The following is a 15,121-nucleotide window of genomic DNA, read 5'->3' as shown; positions in this document are numbered from 1 at the left end:
GCGGCTGTTTTTTTTTTTTTTCTTCCCCTCGCCGCTTGGGGCGGCAAAAACCCTGGAGCCGGCCCTGCCCAGAACCCAGTATATGCCTGATCCTGCACCACTAAAAGCAACAGGAGTTTTACTATTGACACCAATGGTCACAAGATCAAGCACATTGCATGTAAGCAAATAAACAGTCTAACTATAGGGAGGATCAGCCACCTCGGACACTTTCATGTGCATTGATAGTGCTTCTACCACACCACAGGATTTACAGATCTCATAGCTCAGTGTGATTTTGCTATGTTGCCCACTACGAAAGAGATGGTAAGGATTACTAATTAATGTTTATTTTAGTATGTGTACTTGCCTGAGAATTATGCTAGTACAATTTATCTTTCTGCAGGCATATCACTTGTTCACAAATCTATTACATGTTTAAGTTTTAGCCTGCTCAACTATTAGTATCAAAGATATAAAATCTCAGTTTAAAAAAAAAATCAATACTTAAAGGAAAGCGGGACCACCAAATATTTTCAAATCATTAAACACCTATACTCACTTTCAAAGTGCCATACACAGCTTTTATTTGAGAAACCATAAAGAACTTACATTAACAGACAAAGAATAGCTGAAAATTACTATATAGCAAAGTCTTTCATATAGAAGGTAGTTTAGCATCTCTCAAACAAGGAAATTGTTGCTGAACTGCATGGGAATGAGTGAGACACAAAAAGCGCACATTCCAAGAAGTCAGGAAGCAAGAATTTACTCACCTTGTGCAGTAACGATGGTTCTTCGAGATATGTCCCCCTATGGGTGCTCCACTATAGGTATGCTTGGGTCCCTGCACTGCTGATCAAAGAACTTTGGTAGCAGCGTCTGTTAGTCCCGCACGTGCGCTGTCCCTCCTTGCGCCCCGCCAACGGAGGTGGGTGGGTTGTGGAGCACCCATAGGGACACACATCTTGAAGAATCATCATTACTGCACAAGGTCAGTAGCTTCTTTGAGTAGTGTCCCAATGGGTGCTCCACTGTAGGTGACTCCCAAGCAGTATCCCCACTGAAGGGCTGGAGGTTCAGAGTTGGGTCAGTTACAGATGACAATTCTCTGGAGCAAAAGACTGAATCAGAGGCAGAGTCCCCATTGATCGCATAATGTTCTGCGAAGGTATAGACTGACACCCAAGTCATCGTTCAACAGATTTCTGAGATAAGGACATTCTTGAGGAAGATGACGGATATGGAGATTGACCTTATGGAGTGTGCACGAATACCAGCTGGAGATGTTATGTTGCAAACCTGATAACATTGCTTAATGCTGTTCGAGACCCATTTGGAGAGCCTCTGGGCTGATACTGCTGAGCCCTTGGATCTTTTTGAAATAGAAAGGAAAAGCTTGGGAGACTTCCTAAGAGCCTTCGTCCTATCCAGATAAAGGCCAGAGCTCACCTAAGGCCTAACACATGTAGCATAGCCTCCCTGTAATCACGGTGAAGCTTAGGGTAAAAACTAAAAAGGTGGATCAGTTGGTTTACATGAAAAGGGGAAGTCAGCTAGGGTTTGAACTTCGGGTGTGGTCTGAGTGTGAACTTGTCCCAAAAGAATACTGTGTAGGGGGGATATGCCATCAGAACTGCTATTTGCCCTATTCTCCTAGCTGAGATGATTGCCACCAGCAAGGCAGTTTTCATTGACACGTACGTAAGCAAACAGGTCACCACGGGTTCGAAGGGAGGTCTAATCAGGCTTTTCAACACTAGATTTAGATCCCACGTAAGGGTGGTATGTTGGGGTTGTGGAAAAAGGTTTACTATACCCCAAGGGAAACATTTTGTGGTTAGGTTTGATAGCACTGAGTACCCGCCTACTTGTAGGCGAAAGGCTGCTATAGCCAGTAGGTGAACCCTGAGTGAACTGAAAGATTGTCCGGATTTTTAAGAGTCCATACATAGTCTAGGATCTTTGGAAGAGTAGCGGATGTAAGAGAAATTTGTTGGGAACTACATCAAGTCTGAAACCTGGAATACTTTTACAGGTACATACGGCGTGTCGTGGATTTTCTACTGTGTAGTAATTCCTCTTGTACCTCCTCCGAGCAGGAGCTTTCTATGCGTTGGAACCATGAAGGAGACAAGCTTTGAGGTGGAGAATCCCCAGGTTGGGATGAGTGCGTCCTTTGTTCTTAAAGAGGAGGTATGGAGTGGATTGGAGAGAGATCGTCGAGCACATCACGAGTTGTGACAGATAAGGGTACTGTAGTGGGGCGGCTGCCCCACTCCCTGAGAATTTAGGCTGCAGCAGGCCAGTGGGCCTGCGCAGACGGACAGCCAATCAGAGAAGGGCTTATTGGGAGCCAATCAGAGCCCAGATTGGAGGCAGCCAATCAGGGCCAGGCTCAGCCCTATAAAAAGGCTGCTCAGGGAGGGAGCAGGCAGCCTGCCCCCAGCCTTTGAGAGGGGAAGGTCTGTCTCCAGAGTGGAGAGACCAGCACCAGGGACAACACAGTGCTGGGCAGGCCTGGGGGAGCAGAAGGGAACTCCAGCCCGGTGGGTGTCAGGCTGCAGGCCTTGAGGGGAAAGGCCTAGCCGGTGCGAGGGGCCGAAGGGGAAGCGGCCCAGGAACGTGGACAGATGGAGGGAGAGAAGGAGGGCAGGACGGCTGCCACTAGAGGGTCCCTGGGTTGGGACCCAGAGTAGTGGGCGGGCCTGGGTCCCCCCCTTCCCTTACACCTGGCCGACGGGAGTGGCTGTCTTGGGCTGCACCAACCCCCTGCCAAGAGGGGTGTGACTTTGGAGGTGCAGTTGCCCACATTGGCTGGGGCGCAGAGACACAGCTGATTGACCCCCACCCCACCCTCCGGAAGGGGGCAAGGATGGACTAAGGGGCACTGCCGGAGGGCAGTGGTTCGAAGAGGACGCCGCAAGTTGGGAGCAACGCGGGCCCACATGCCAACCGAGGGCGAGACGACAGACTGAGCTAATTCCCGGAGTCACCAGCAGGAGGCACTGTGGTGGTGAGTCCCAACCTTGTCACAGGTACCAAGTCTGTCTTGGCCAGGTGGGAGCAATCAGTATGACATGTGCTCCTTCTCTTTTTATTTTCAATAGGACTTTTGACAGTAGGGGAAATGGGGAAAAAGCATAGAGAAGGTCCTTGTCCCACGGAAGGAGGAGAGAGTCACCCAGAGAGTGCTGTATTATCCCTGCTTTGGAGAAGTAGTGTGGACATTTCCTGCTCAGGGAAGTGGTGAACAGGTTTGTGGTCTGTGTACCCCACTGCCTGAATAGGTCATGAAGCACCACTGGGTTTATCTCCCATTCATGGTCATGTGGGAACTTATGACAGAGACTGTCTGCATCGAGTTTTGTATGCCAGGAAGGTAGGCTGTTGACCGTGTCATATTATGGGAGATGCATCTGTTCCATAACTTTAGTGCTTCTGCACAGAGGGACAGTGACCTGGCTCCTCCTCATTGTTTTATGTAATACATACAAGCTATGTTGTCTGTTAGGACTCTCATGTGTTCCCTTGATCAGCAAGAGAAATAGGTGAAGGCACTCCTGACAGCCTTGAGCAAGAGGAGGTCAATGTGGAGAGATGTCTCCACGGATGACCTTTTGCCTTGTGTTGTAAGGTCGTTTAGATGTGCGCCCCATCCTCTGAGGGATGCATCGGCAGTGAGAAGTAACAATGGGGAAGTTTGCAAAAAGGGGTTCCCTTTGCAAACATTTGCTGGGTTTTTCCACCAGTCCGGGGAGCTTTTGACCTTGGTGGGCAGCAACAGAGATTTGTCTGGTCTCTCTCTGGTCAGTACATCAAGCTGAACCACATCTGGAGACACCGCATGTGAAGCCTGGCATGAGGTATCCCCGCTGCACCAGCTGCCATATGCCCCAAGAGTTGGAGGCAGTGGCTGGCTGATATTTGGGGGCTCTTTTGTACTGTCTCTAAGTATGGTCAAGGAGAGGAACTTGTGGTGGGGTAGGAGCGCTTTGGCCTGTAACAAGTCAAAGTCGGCCCCTATGAATTCCAGGCACTGTACTAGGGTGAGAGTAGATTTCTGGCTGTTGATCTATAAGCCCAGTTCTGTGAACAAATCTATTGTGGTTTTGATAACCCAGCGAGCCTCATTGAAGTAGCGGGCTCTGAGGAGGAAATCATCCAAGTACGGGTAGACCATGAACCCTGGGATGGTATGTGAGTGGCCACTATTGACAGAACCTTGGAGAATACCCTCAGAGTCGATAGCCCAGTTTCCTATTCCAATGCTGGAATAAACATTGCTAGAGTGACCTTCTTGAATTTTTGAGCTGTGACAAACGTTTTGAGTGCTCAGAGATCTAGCATGGGTCTCCGAACTCCCTTCTCCTAGAGCATTAGTAAATAGTGACAGTAAAAAAAACTTTGCCTCATAGATGTTGAGGTACTGGATCCATGGCTCCTAACTGGAGTAGGCAATCTCTTGTCACAGTAAACTCTCGTGAGAAGAGTTCCTAAAGAGGGATGAGGAAGGATGTTGAGGTGGCGGGGGGGGGGGGGGAAGGAGGGAGGATAAAGTTAAAAATAATCTCCAAGACCCATCAGTCTGATGTTGTGTGTTCCCAAGTGCTGCAGAACGTGACAAGGCAGTAGCCAAATGGATGGGATAGAATGGTCAACATTAGTGATTGAGGGGAGTGGTCTGTCAACACCTCGACCAACATGTCAAACTTGGTGTTTTGAGGTGGAAGGTTGCGACATGGAAGACTGTAGACCTGATAGTTTGCATCTGGACAACCTAGATTTCTTTCTTTGAGGTTCATAAAAGCATTGAGTCAGGTAGTGAGAGGTACGGGATTTATGTTGACCCGGCTGACTAAAATTTCTCTTTTGTCCGGGTGTATACATCCCTAATGAATCCCTAACACAGTGGTTCCCAAACTTGTTCCGCCGCTTGTACAGGGAAAGCCCCTGGCGGGCCAGGCCAGTTTGTTTACCTGCCGCATCCGCAGGTTCAGCCGATCGCAGCTCCCAGTGGCCGCGGTTCGCTGCTCCAGGCCAATGGGAGCTGCTGGAAGCGGCGGCCAGTACGTCCCTCGGCCCGCGCCGCTTCCAGCGGCTCCCATTGGCCTGGAGCAGCAAACTGCGGCCACTGGGAGCCGCGATCGGCCGAACCTGCGGATGCGGCAGGTAAACAAACCGGCCCGGCCTGCCAGGGGCTTTCCCTGCACAAGCAGTGGAACAAGTTTGGGAACCACTGCCCTAACAGCATGGAGGGATGCGTCAGTCTTTTCAGCAAACAACTTGGTGCCTTCAAAAGAAAGGTCTTCAACAGTTGTCTGCATCTCTTTAGGGAAGCCCAAAAGGTGTAACCATGATGCATGTCACAACCACCGCCGTGGAGATGGACTGGGATGCTTTATCAGTTGCATCAAGGGCTGACTGGAGCATTGTTTTGACTACTAGTTGTCCTTCCTGGACAATAGTTTGGAACTGATCATGCTGTGACTGGGAGCTGATCAATAAAGCTGTTGACTTTCGAATAGTTAACGTTGTCATAATTTGTCATTAAGACTTGATCATTTGTTATTCAAAACTGCAAAGTGGCAGAGGAGTAGGCCTTTCTCCCGAAGCGGTCCAAGCATTTCCAATCCTTATCATAGGGGGATGGATCTCATTCGGTGCTGCCGGCCGCGGGATTTTACCATGTCCACAACGATGGAGGCGGGGGGGGGGGGGGTGTCAGAAAGAAGATATTCCTAGGCAGGATGTAATATTTTTTATAGACCCATTTACAAGTAGGCATCGCCAATGCTGGGATTTGACACAGTTTTTGTGGGGTCAAGGAGAGCCTCATTGATGGGGAGGACTATTCTGGAAGAGGGGGAGGAGTATAAGAGGTTCAAGGAGTTTGTGGTGAGTGTCCTTGACATCCTCCAGGGGTATCTGCAACCCTTTTGCCAAGACCTGGAAGAGCCAGAAATCATCAGCTAAGAATGACTGCCTTATCTGGAGGAAGATATATTGGTTCTTGGAGTAACCTCTTCCTCCATTCCACCCTCCTGTTCCTCTATAATCTCCTCTGGAGGTTCTGGATACCATAGCCAAGGGAGAATGTCTCAGGGGCTCATGGGTGAGGCTGAAAGCCCAAGAAGTGTGGGGGCAATATGCCCCCCAGGGATCCCAGTAGGGCCACCAGAGCGGTGGGATAGAGCCCAGTGGTGGTACCCATGGCTGGCCGTATCATGTCAGTGGTGGGGCAGGCTGAGGGTATGCCCGAGGAGCCCCTTGATAACAGGCATCATAGGGATCTTTGGAGGAGTGGTAGGAGATGACTTCCTCTGGCTCGCTCTCTGATTTGCTACTAGAAAGTGGAGGTGCATGGCAGGGTACCGGAGAAAACTCCCACACTTGGAGAAGACTTCGTACTGAAGTCCCAATGCCAAGAAGAGGAGACTCTGGTATATCAGATAGCCTGAGTTCTCGAGTGCCAGAATTCTGGCGGTGCCATTGGTGGTATGGAGAGAGTCAGGGATGCTGGATGGGGCACTGATGGCAGTGCCAAAAGTACAGCATGTACTGGAAGTGTCTTCTTACTGGAGCGCTCTCTGCTCCAATCTTTTTCCACTGGATACTGTTGGCTTGGTGCATGTGCCCATCAGGTCCTTAGGTGTATCGACAATACCTGCCACTCTAGATCTTCGTAAGCCATGGGTACCAGGCTTTGATTGTCTCAGTGCCAATGATACCAAGCATGCAGGAGATCTTTTACGGCTAGCTCGGGGCTCACTCTGGGGGACTCAATGCTCTCTTTTTTGATAACTTATGAGAGGGATCTGCAGCTGGTTTCTTCAACCCACAGTCCTAGGATTTTGCGGGCTGTGGAGAAAACTTGCACTTTTGGGTGATGCCTGGCATGGATCCAGAGAAGGCTGGAGGGCTGCCTTCATGAAGATGATCTTCTGTCTTAACTCCCTGTCCTTTCAAGACCTCTGAGTTGTTGGAAGAGACCACACTTCTGTGTTATATGGCCTTCCCCAAGGCAGCATATGCAGCAAGAAGGTTTGTCTGGCACAGGGACGGCCCCTTTGCAAGACAGGCACTTATTGGGCTTCAAGAAGCCAGGCATACCCCATTGGGAGAAGGGGTCCCCGATTAAAAAAAAAAGGGGGGGGGGAGTCACGTTTTTTTGTTTGTTTTTTTGAAGAGAAAATAAAGAGAAAAAACTACACCTAAGACTAAGATGACTAACTACTAATAAATAAATATCGAGATATACCTATCTCATAGAACTGGAAGGGACCTTGAAAGGTCATTGAGTCCAGTCCCCTGCCTTCACTAGCAGGACCAAGTACCAATTTTGCCCCAGATCCCTAAATGGCCCCCTCCAGGATTGAACTCACAACCCTGGGTTTAGCAGGCCAATGCTCAAACCACTGAGCTATCCCTCCCCCCCATAAATGCTAAAGCAAGCTAACTATCGCACTACTAAGGGCTTTGTCTCTAGCCGTGGCAGTTGAGAAGGAACTGTGGGGGGTTAGCCCACCATTGCTGGCTAGCCTCGTGGCAGGACACAAGGAGGGATAGCGCCTGTGCAGGCCTAATGGACACTGCTACAAAAGCTCTCCAATCAGCAACGCAGAGATGGAAGCACACCTACAGTGGAGCACCCATAGAGACACGACTCAAAGAAGAACTGGAAGCTACTCAAAGCAACAAGAGAAGTAAGAAACTCCCTTAAACGTAAAGGCTATTGTTTAAAGTAAACCACTGTGGCCATTGTTTATATTTCTTACCAGGTGCTATATATAGAATAATTTCAAGCCTTGGAAGGAAAAAAATAAAGTTAGTCTGGCTTGTCATTAACCTCAAGTACATTCAAACTCATCTATCAGCTGAACTATACATTTTTATTTTAAGGACTTTTCTTCTATTTTTAATTTTATTTTTACAGTTGTGGGATGAGTGGGGTTGGGGTAGTGCTGACAGCGGGTCTGCCGGGGCCCAAGATACCAAGGCACAAGGTGCAGGGGAGGCAGTGATCATCCTGGTTCGCGAAGCAAAGCTGCTGGCCAGGACTGTAAGAAAGAGGATGAGCCCCGAGCTGTATGGGAGGCCAACCCACTGTTGAACAGTTCCTGCCCAGGGACAGCTCCCACATGCCTGGCTGTGGTGAGTGAGCGAGCAGAGCCGTGACAGCAGAGTTGCGGAAGTCTCCCTGCACTGCCACAAGAGCCACTCAGCAATATTGTGGTCTCCCCATGGCAGGGAGCTCACCCTCTTCCTCCTGCAAGTCATGACCAGGGGTCTCTGCGCTGCCTCACCAGGATTGCAGCCTTCCCCTGAAGCTTGAGCCTGCAAGGATTGAGTGTCACCGACCCTGAAGCAGAGCAATTAATCTGTAGAACCACTATCATGGACCTGCTTACTCTCTGCCCTGAGAGGAGAGCTGCAGAGGGCTGCTAAGGCCAGTGACAATCATCCATGCAGGCATGCCGACTGTTGGAAAAAATAATCTCTATTTACTGACAGTTATCGATTAAAATCAAATCCTGCCAAGCCTAGCTATAAAACTTGATCAGTACTACCTTCCTTATTCACCAAGAGTTTCAGTTAAGCTATAGTAGCATTTAACTAGCTTTCTCCATGATGCACAACAAATTCATACAAAATCTCAGTATATCAGAAGGTGCTAACAAATGAAATAGGAGTACACAAAAAGTTTAAATTAGGGCTCATTGATGTTAGTGCAGGACTACAACTATTTAAAAAAATAAATATGCAGTTTACCTTAACATGTAACTCAGGATGAGAGTTCATAAAATCAAAAAGCTTTTGATAATTCTGGTACTGCTGATCCCATTCTGAGCTCTCACTGTAGCGGAAATCATCCCCTAATGGAGCCAACAGAACTTTAGTACGGAAAAGCTTTGACTTCTTTCTGTACTGATCTAAAATCATCCAAGCCCTTGGAAGAAGAAAATTATAAAATTTAGAATATAGAAAAGTAATCACTTGACAAGACAACAAATGTCAAATATATTCTATAACACACCCTACAACTAGCCTTGCAAAATTCTACTTGTCTTCTTACTTGTGATAAAAAAAAAAAAAAAAAAAGTTTTTTTCCTCCCTAATAGCAACATATTAAATAGTGGATAAATAAGTTTAGCACCTGAGCTAGTGAAAGTGTTCATAAAATTTGTAAGTCTTCTTTAAATAACGATGATTGCCATTAAAATCTTTTCAGTACTGCTTTTTTTCTAATTAAAGTTACCTAGGTACATTTAATATAAGAAATACTGTCAATACTGCAGTTACGTTAATTACATGATTACAGCCAAAGATTTTAGAGAAACTATAAATCTAAAGATTTTTAAAACAACAACAACTTACCTACTTTTAATGCACGTTCTCAAAGAGGTTGCAGCATGTACACATTTAGAATGGTTTCCAAACCATTAACACTTAAAATTTGGGGAGTGGGGGGTTAAATGTTATATGTGAAAGTTTCTATGAGTTACAAATATTTTTCCAATATATCCAAAATCTGTAAAAATTTTAATAAGTTGTTTCTTTATTTAGCTATATAAACTGCTTTTACTTAGAATAAGTTTTCTGTTAGTGTTCTCATTAATAGGTAGTTTTAAATCATGAATTAATAAACTGCAGTCATTGAGTTACGTGGTCTGCGGAGACTAACATAACCCACCTAGTATCATCAACATTTTCTTGCCTGCGGCCCATTTTATAGTTTGTCATTAGCCAGACTGAAAATGTTGAACTGCCTTGCCTGAACCAACACCTCTTGTGAGGTCAGACAGAGTACTCTGAATCTAGGGTACGCAAGGTCCTCTCCTCAGAGAAATAGGTATCCTATCACTTACAAACTACAGCAACTGGCAGTATAGAAGAAAAGGAATTCCAAAAGAAGCTCATTTGTGGTTCAAATTTTACATGTGCACTCTGAGGCCAGACAACAGTTTGTCCATATTTGTGATCATTTGTCCAAAGCTACTTGTGTGATATGGAAAAAAATAGGTTAATAAGCGAGGGATTTTCCCTTGGCCCCTCTTCTTTTCTGTCTTCCCTCTCCAATTTCTTTCTCAATCAGTTGCACAGATTGTCAATGGGTTTCTATAGCATAGGGAGGATGGAATACCCATACACTGAAGAATAATCAGGGCAAAACCCACCAAATCTCAGATCTGTTGGCCACGAGCAATATCTGTGTAATGGAACCATACTTCACTCCACCTCTGAGGCCCCCCGCCTCCATCCCTTCTTGCTCCCTGGCAGCACAGTACCAAATGTGCACTTCCATACATTCAAGAGTTGATTTCTGTTATATTTGCCTAAACTCTGAATTCTGTTTTTTCTAATCTTTTGATTTTATAAACATTCAATTTTTTTCAGCTTACATTATTGATATGTACTATCAGCATAACTATTTAAACATTTTTTTCCTCTTATCGGAATATTTAGTTTTGTTTTAAATTAATTGGATTAGATGTGGGAGTTATATGCAAAGATACACTGTATGCTCCCACTGCTCTCCCTCAGAGGGTGTATCTACACTGCAAAGAAAAACCCATGGCGCTGAATCTCAGAACCCAGGTCATTTGACTCAGGCTCACATGGCTAAAAGTAGCAGTGTAGACATATGGACTTGGGCTCCAGCCTGAAGTGCGAGACCCTCCTCTCTCAGTTTCTGAGCCCGAACAGCAACCCTGTTGTTTTAGCCCCACAAGCCTGAGTCAATTGACCCAGGCTCTGAGACTCAGTGTCACTGGTCTTTTGGTGGAGTGTAGACAAACCCAGAGAGATCCTGATGTCATTCTGGTGCCTGACAGTACAGAATTTGAAAAACAGATATGACCAAACAGTGTGACAAGCAAATTGTTTGTACCTCTTCCTGGTACTCATAGAATGTAACTGACCCAAAAGTTGTAGACTTGTTTATCAGGAACTGCAGAATTAACACACTAGCTCAGTGTATTAATTTTAATTTCTCTTACAGTTACCATTTTCATAAATTGTACTAGCAACTGTTTGGGGAATTGACACACATACAGTGCATATGTAATAAAAATTATTTCTCCTATGACAATCGTCTTTTTTAAACACTAAATCAAGCAAGTTGTGATGTTAATAAGCATCGCCTTCAACAAGTACAAAAACACTTTCAAATTACTGAATTCCACAATACTTTCAGTACTGTACCTGTGCTGAACATTCCCACTATGAATGGCCTCAGGAGGAACTCTCCAGGGACAACTTACTCTTCCTCCAGGAAGACGCTTAAAATCAAACTGGCAACAGATTTTAGGATCTGGACCACAAGTATGAGGAATGTCATAGCTGTAGAAAGGCATCATGTGGCAAAGGATATCTGTACTGGATCCCAAATCTAAAAGTACATTAACAGAATACATCTATAAAATAAAGCCATATTTCATTGTCTAAACTAAATTAACTGTCTGGGCCTAATCCAGGAGTGCTTTTAATATGCCAGTTTAAAATACAGTGCCATTTTGGAGATCTGGACCCTGACTCTGCATCATTTAAGTCACCGGGAGTTTTGCCATTGACTTTAATTAATGTAGGATCAAGTCTCTAATGATTAAGTTATCTTAAAGACAATACCTCAATGAATAATTAATTGTAATTGAATTTTCCTAAATTCTGTAACAGACAAAATCCATTCTTCTATATGTTTTTATCATTCAATTTTTCAGTGATGCTTACCCAAAAGAATTCCCATTGTTATTAATTTGCATGGAGAAATCATTTATTTAGCTCAAAGAAGACAGAAGTACATTTTTCAACAGGTCAGATTCTCTTTTAAAATACGAATTTAAAATTTTAGTGGGCATCTCAGGGTTTTCTCTTGAAGAGGTTTTAAGTAAAATAGCATCAGGAAATTACTGTAAGAAGATACTGATAAAAAGTCAATTAAGCAAGAATTACTATCATGATTTTCTTAAACTGTCAACATTTACAATCCTTTGATTAGATATTAAATACTAGGATTGCGTTTGGTAGTTGGGTATAATGTAAGTCAACTAGAAATTTTGACATCTGCAGAATCTGGATGCAATGTGAGCTTAGTCATAGGAAGCAACAGGTAGAGCAGATTGCTGACTGTAAAGCCCATCTATCTTTGTGTACCATCTATTTACATCCTATGCTTTCAATATACCTGAAAACTTCCAAACACAAGAACTCACCAGATGATTTTGCACCAGAGTTTGGAGCTTCCCACTCATTTGCACTTTAAATATATGAATAATTCAGTAGAGAGGACAGGAAGAGGGGTGTGGTCCTGCAGCTAAGAATAAAGGTTGCTGTGACATGAACTGCTGTACTGTAGGAAGAGGGACACTGTAGAGGGTGGAGACAATGAGTGAAGAGTGAGGGGAAGCCAACCAATCAGCAACCCGGTTGGGGCCTGGTTTTCAATATAACCTGACAAGAGAAAGACACTCTTATCCACTCAGAACTGACTCTAGTAAATCAAAACATCAGATCACCATGCATATGGGAAGTGGAATTGGAGGAGTTCTACACTGAAACCCAAAAAGAAAAAATGTCTGAAAGGAGTGTTAAATTATTTGAATTAAAGTGTACAGCCTCAAGGTCCTTACCTTGCAAAGACATATACGTGTGCTTAAAGCAACACGAGACTACTGCCAAGCAAATGAACAGGAACATTCACTTCAATGGGTCTACTTCCACATACCTCTTAAATGCTGCACATTCTGCTTAGAACATCCTCCCCAAATCTATTTGCCTAACCACCTCCCTCACCTCATTCAAGCTCTCCTAAATATTCAGTTCTGCCATTTTGTCTATTAAAAGCAAGGGAAAAGAAACAAATATAAATATCAAAAAATTCAAGATTTTTGGGGAGGGAGGGAGGAATAAAAATCGTAATTGTCACCCTTCTTTCAATTTTCCCCTTTATTACACTTTACACTTGCCAGACATGCAGAATTTAATTTGTAAACTTTTCTGGACAGGGACCATGTCTCCACTTGTTTTGAGACACCTCTCTTTTTTAAAATCATCATTCAAAACATCCTAATTGAAGGAGCAAACCACAACGCAGTTGGCTCTCCCATGGCCCTTTACCCATCTACCAAATAAGCAATATCCGCTTGGCTGGGATTACGAGAATGGTATAAAAATCAATGCTGATGATAGTCATCTAAAGTAGGGACACATTACAGATTTAGATTTCTATTTATTATCAGGTGGAAGGCGACATAATTATATTACATACTAATGTTATGCTTTTAATACTTCTGCGTTATTAGACTGTAAACTGATTGGGGCTGAGTCATATTTCTCAGCATACTACTACATTGGAGTCCCAATCTTGATCAATAAATAAACACTAACACCCTAGGTCCTCTGCCAACTTTTGGTAGTCAATTTATGTAAAACTAATACAAGCTTTAAAGTTAGCATGTAAATAATTTTTAACAACATTTAATATTTCATAGGATTTTACCAAGAAATATGCTTAATAGATTATGTACTAGATTGTTGAGAGTTAGCTACTTTTTCATGGTGAATTTGTTCGGTCTTAATTTCAGATTTGTCAAGACCTTACGATCTCTTATCCACTCAAATCTTATTTCCCACTCTCCATGCGACTCATATCCATTCAGGATATCTAATATTAGGCAAAGGGTGCTCAATTAATATTTTTAAGTCTGCAGGCGATCAGCTTTTTAGGTGAGCTGAAAAATGGGGGTGGGAATCGGCTTTTTACTTCTTTATGGATGTGAAAAAAAGACCTGAAAGTTTTGTCAAAAAAGTGTTTGATTTTTACCTTCAGGTCTTGGTTACACTTGAAAACTACTGGAGAGTTAATGAAGTTACGACAACACAAGAGACTGAAAACTGAGCAAGTGAGATAAGAGATTTTGATTTTTGCAGCAGGGGTCTTCTTAGTACCTATTTAACTCCAATGCCTGACAAAAAGATATGACACCTTCAATTGAGGTCCTGGTATTCACAATACATATACTCAGATATCCCCAAGAAATCCTTTGCAATTCTAGGGAAGAAAATATGCAACATTCCTGATGTTTTTAAGATAAAACAGCAAAAATAAGACAAAAAAAAAAAGAAGCCAGAAAAGTGTTTTGTTATCTATCAAACAAAAAGGGCCAAAACCATTTTTTAAAAAATAATTTACAGGAAGAATTAAAGGTGACTTCAGTTCTGAAAGACTAGAATACTCTGATGCGAACCCAAACCCTAGGACACTAACCATATCATCGGTGTTTATTTTGACTACCATTTAGAAAAGCTATGTCAAGTTAGAAATTGAGTAGCATACACAAAAAATAAGTTTAACAACAAAAATTACTCCAGGATGAAGACTGTTTAACTTCACTCCTCTGACACAATGGAACTTTCAACAATAAGGGTAAAGTTAGCTCATGCAGTACACGGAACTTTCTCTGGAGCCAAGCCAAACCAAAACTGTGGAATAAACTCCCACAGGAACTAATGACCATTACAAACCTCACCAGCCTCCGTTTTACGTGAAAGGCGCATGTTTTTGACGAGGTCTACTCTAAATCCGACAAATAGCAATGTTAATTATTTTTTAAAATTCTGAAACAAAAACATCCCACTACACACACTTCTCCCCCTGGGGAAAGAATGAATGAACTAATACATGACAGATTTTAGTCATGCTGCTTAATGCACTACTGGAAAGCACTCACACTATGTAACGAGCATGGTGTAAAAACATATACAAAAACAGAATATACATTTCTAGCCAATATCCATCTGCTGACATTTACTTACTATACTGGATACTTAACCTTTAAACCTGATCTATATCCTGCTTGAATTTTTGAATAGGGTTTGTTTGGCTAGAGCTGTTAATGAGACTAAAGTTTTTTGTGTGTTTTTTTGGTTATTAAAGGGGACCTGAATACTCACTTAACAATTCTGATGTACTAGATTAAACTTTATCCTTTGCATTCTAATTCTACCACCCCAACTGTCTGAGAAGATTAATTACTCTGAAGAATCCTGCTTAGTAAAATTCTGTTTGAGAAGATTAATTATTCTTAAGTCCTGCTTGACAAAATTAAAAACAAATGGAAGAATCATATCCCTCTACACCTTT

The 15,121-nt window shown here is 43.5% G+C and overlaps 1 protein-coding gene across 1 annotated transcript in view; it reads right to left on the bottom strand.

Annotated features, from left to right (window-relative positions):
• Positions 1–15,121, bottom strand: part of MAN2A1 (mannosidase alpha class 2A member 1) — a 215,318-nt gene that overhangs the window by 128,679 nt on the left and 71,518 nt on the right. The window contains exons 7-8 of the mRNA XM_065406341.1: positions 11,185–11,371; positions 8,752–8,929 (exon numbers count right to left, since the gene is read on the bottom strand). Of these exons, the coding sequence (XP_065262413.1) occupies positions 8,752–8,929; positions 11,185–11,371 (365 nt within the window). The remainder of the gene's footprint in view (positions 1–8,751; positions 8,930–11,184; positions 11,372–15,121) is intronic.

Source organism: Emys orbicularis, chromosome 6, assembly GCF_028017835.1.
Source record: "Emys orbicularis isolate rEmyOrb1 chromosome 6, rEmyOrb1.hap1, whole genome shotgun sequence".
In the NCBI taxonomy this organism is placed as follows: Eukaryota; Metazoa; Chordata; order Testudines; family Emydidae; genus Emys; species Emys orbicularis.
The sequence above is the reverse complement of the archived record's forward strand: the minus strand, read 5'-3'. Positions and strand labels throughout refer to the sequence as shown.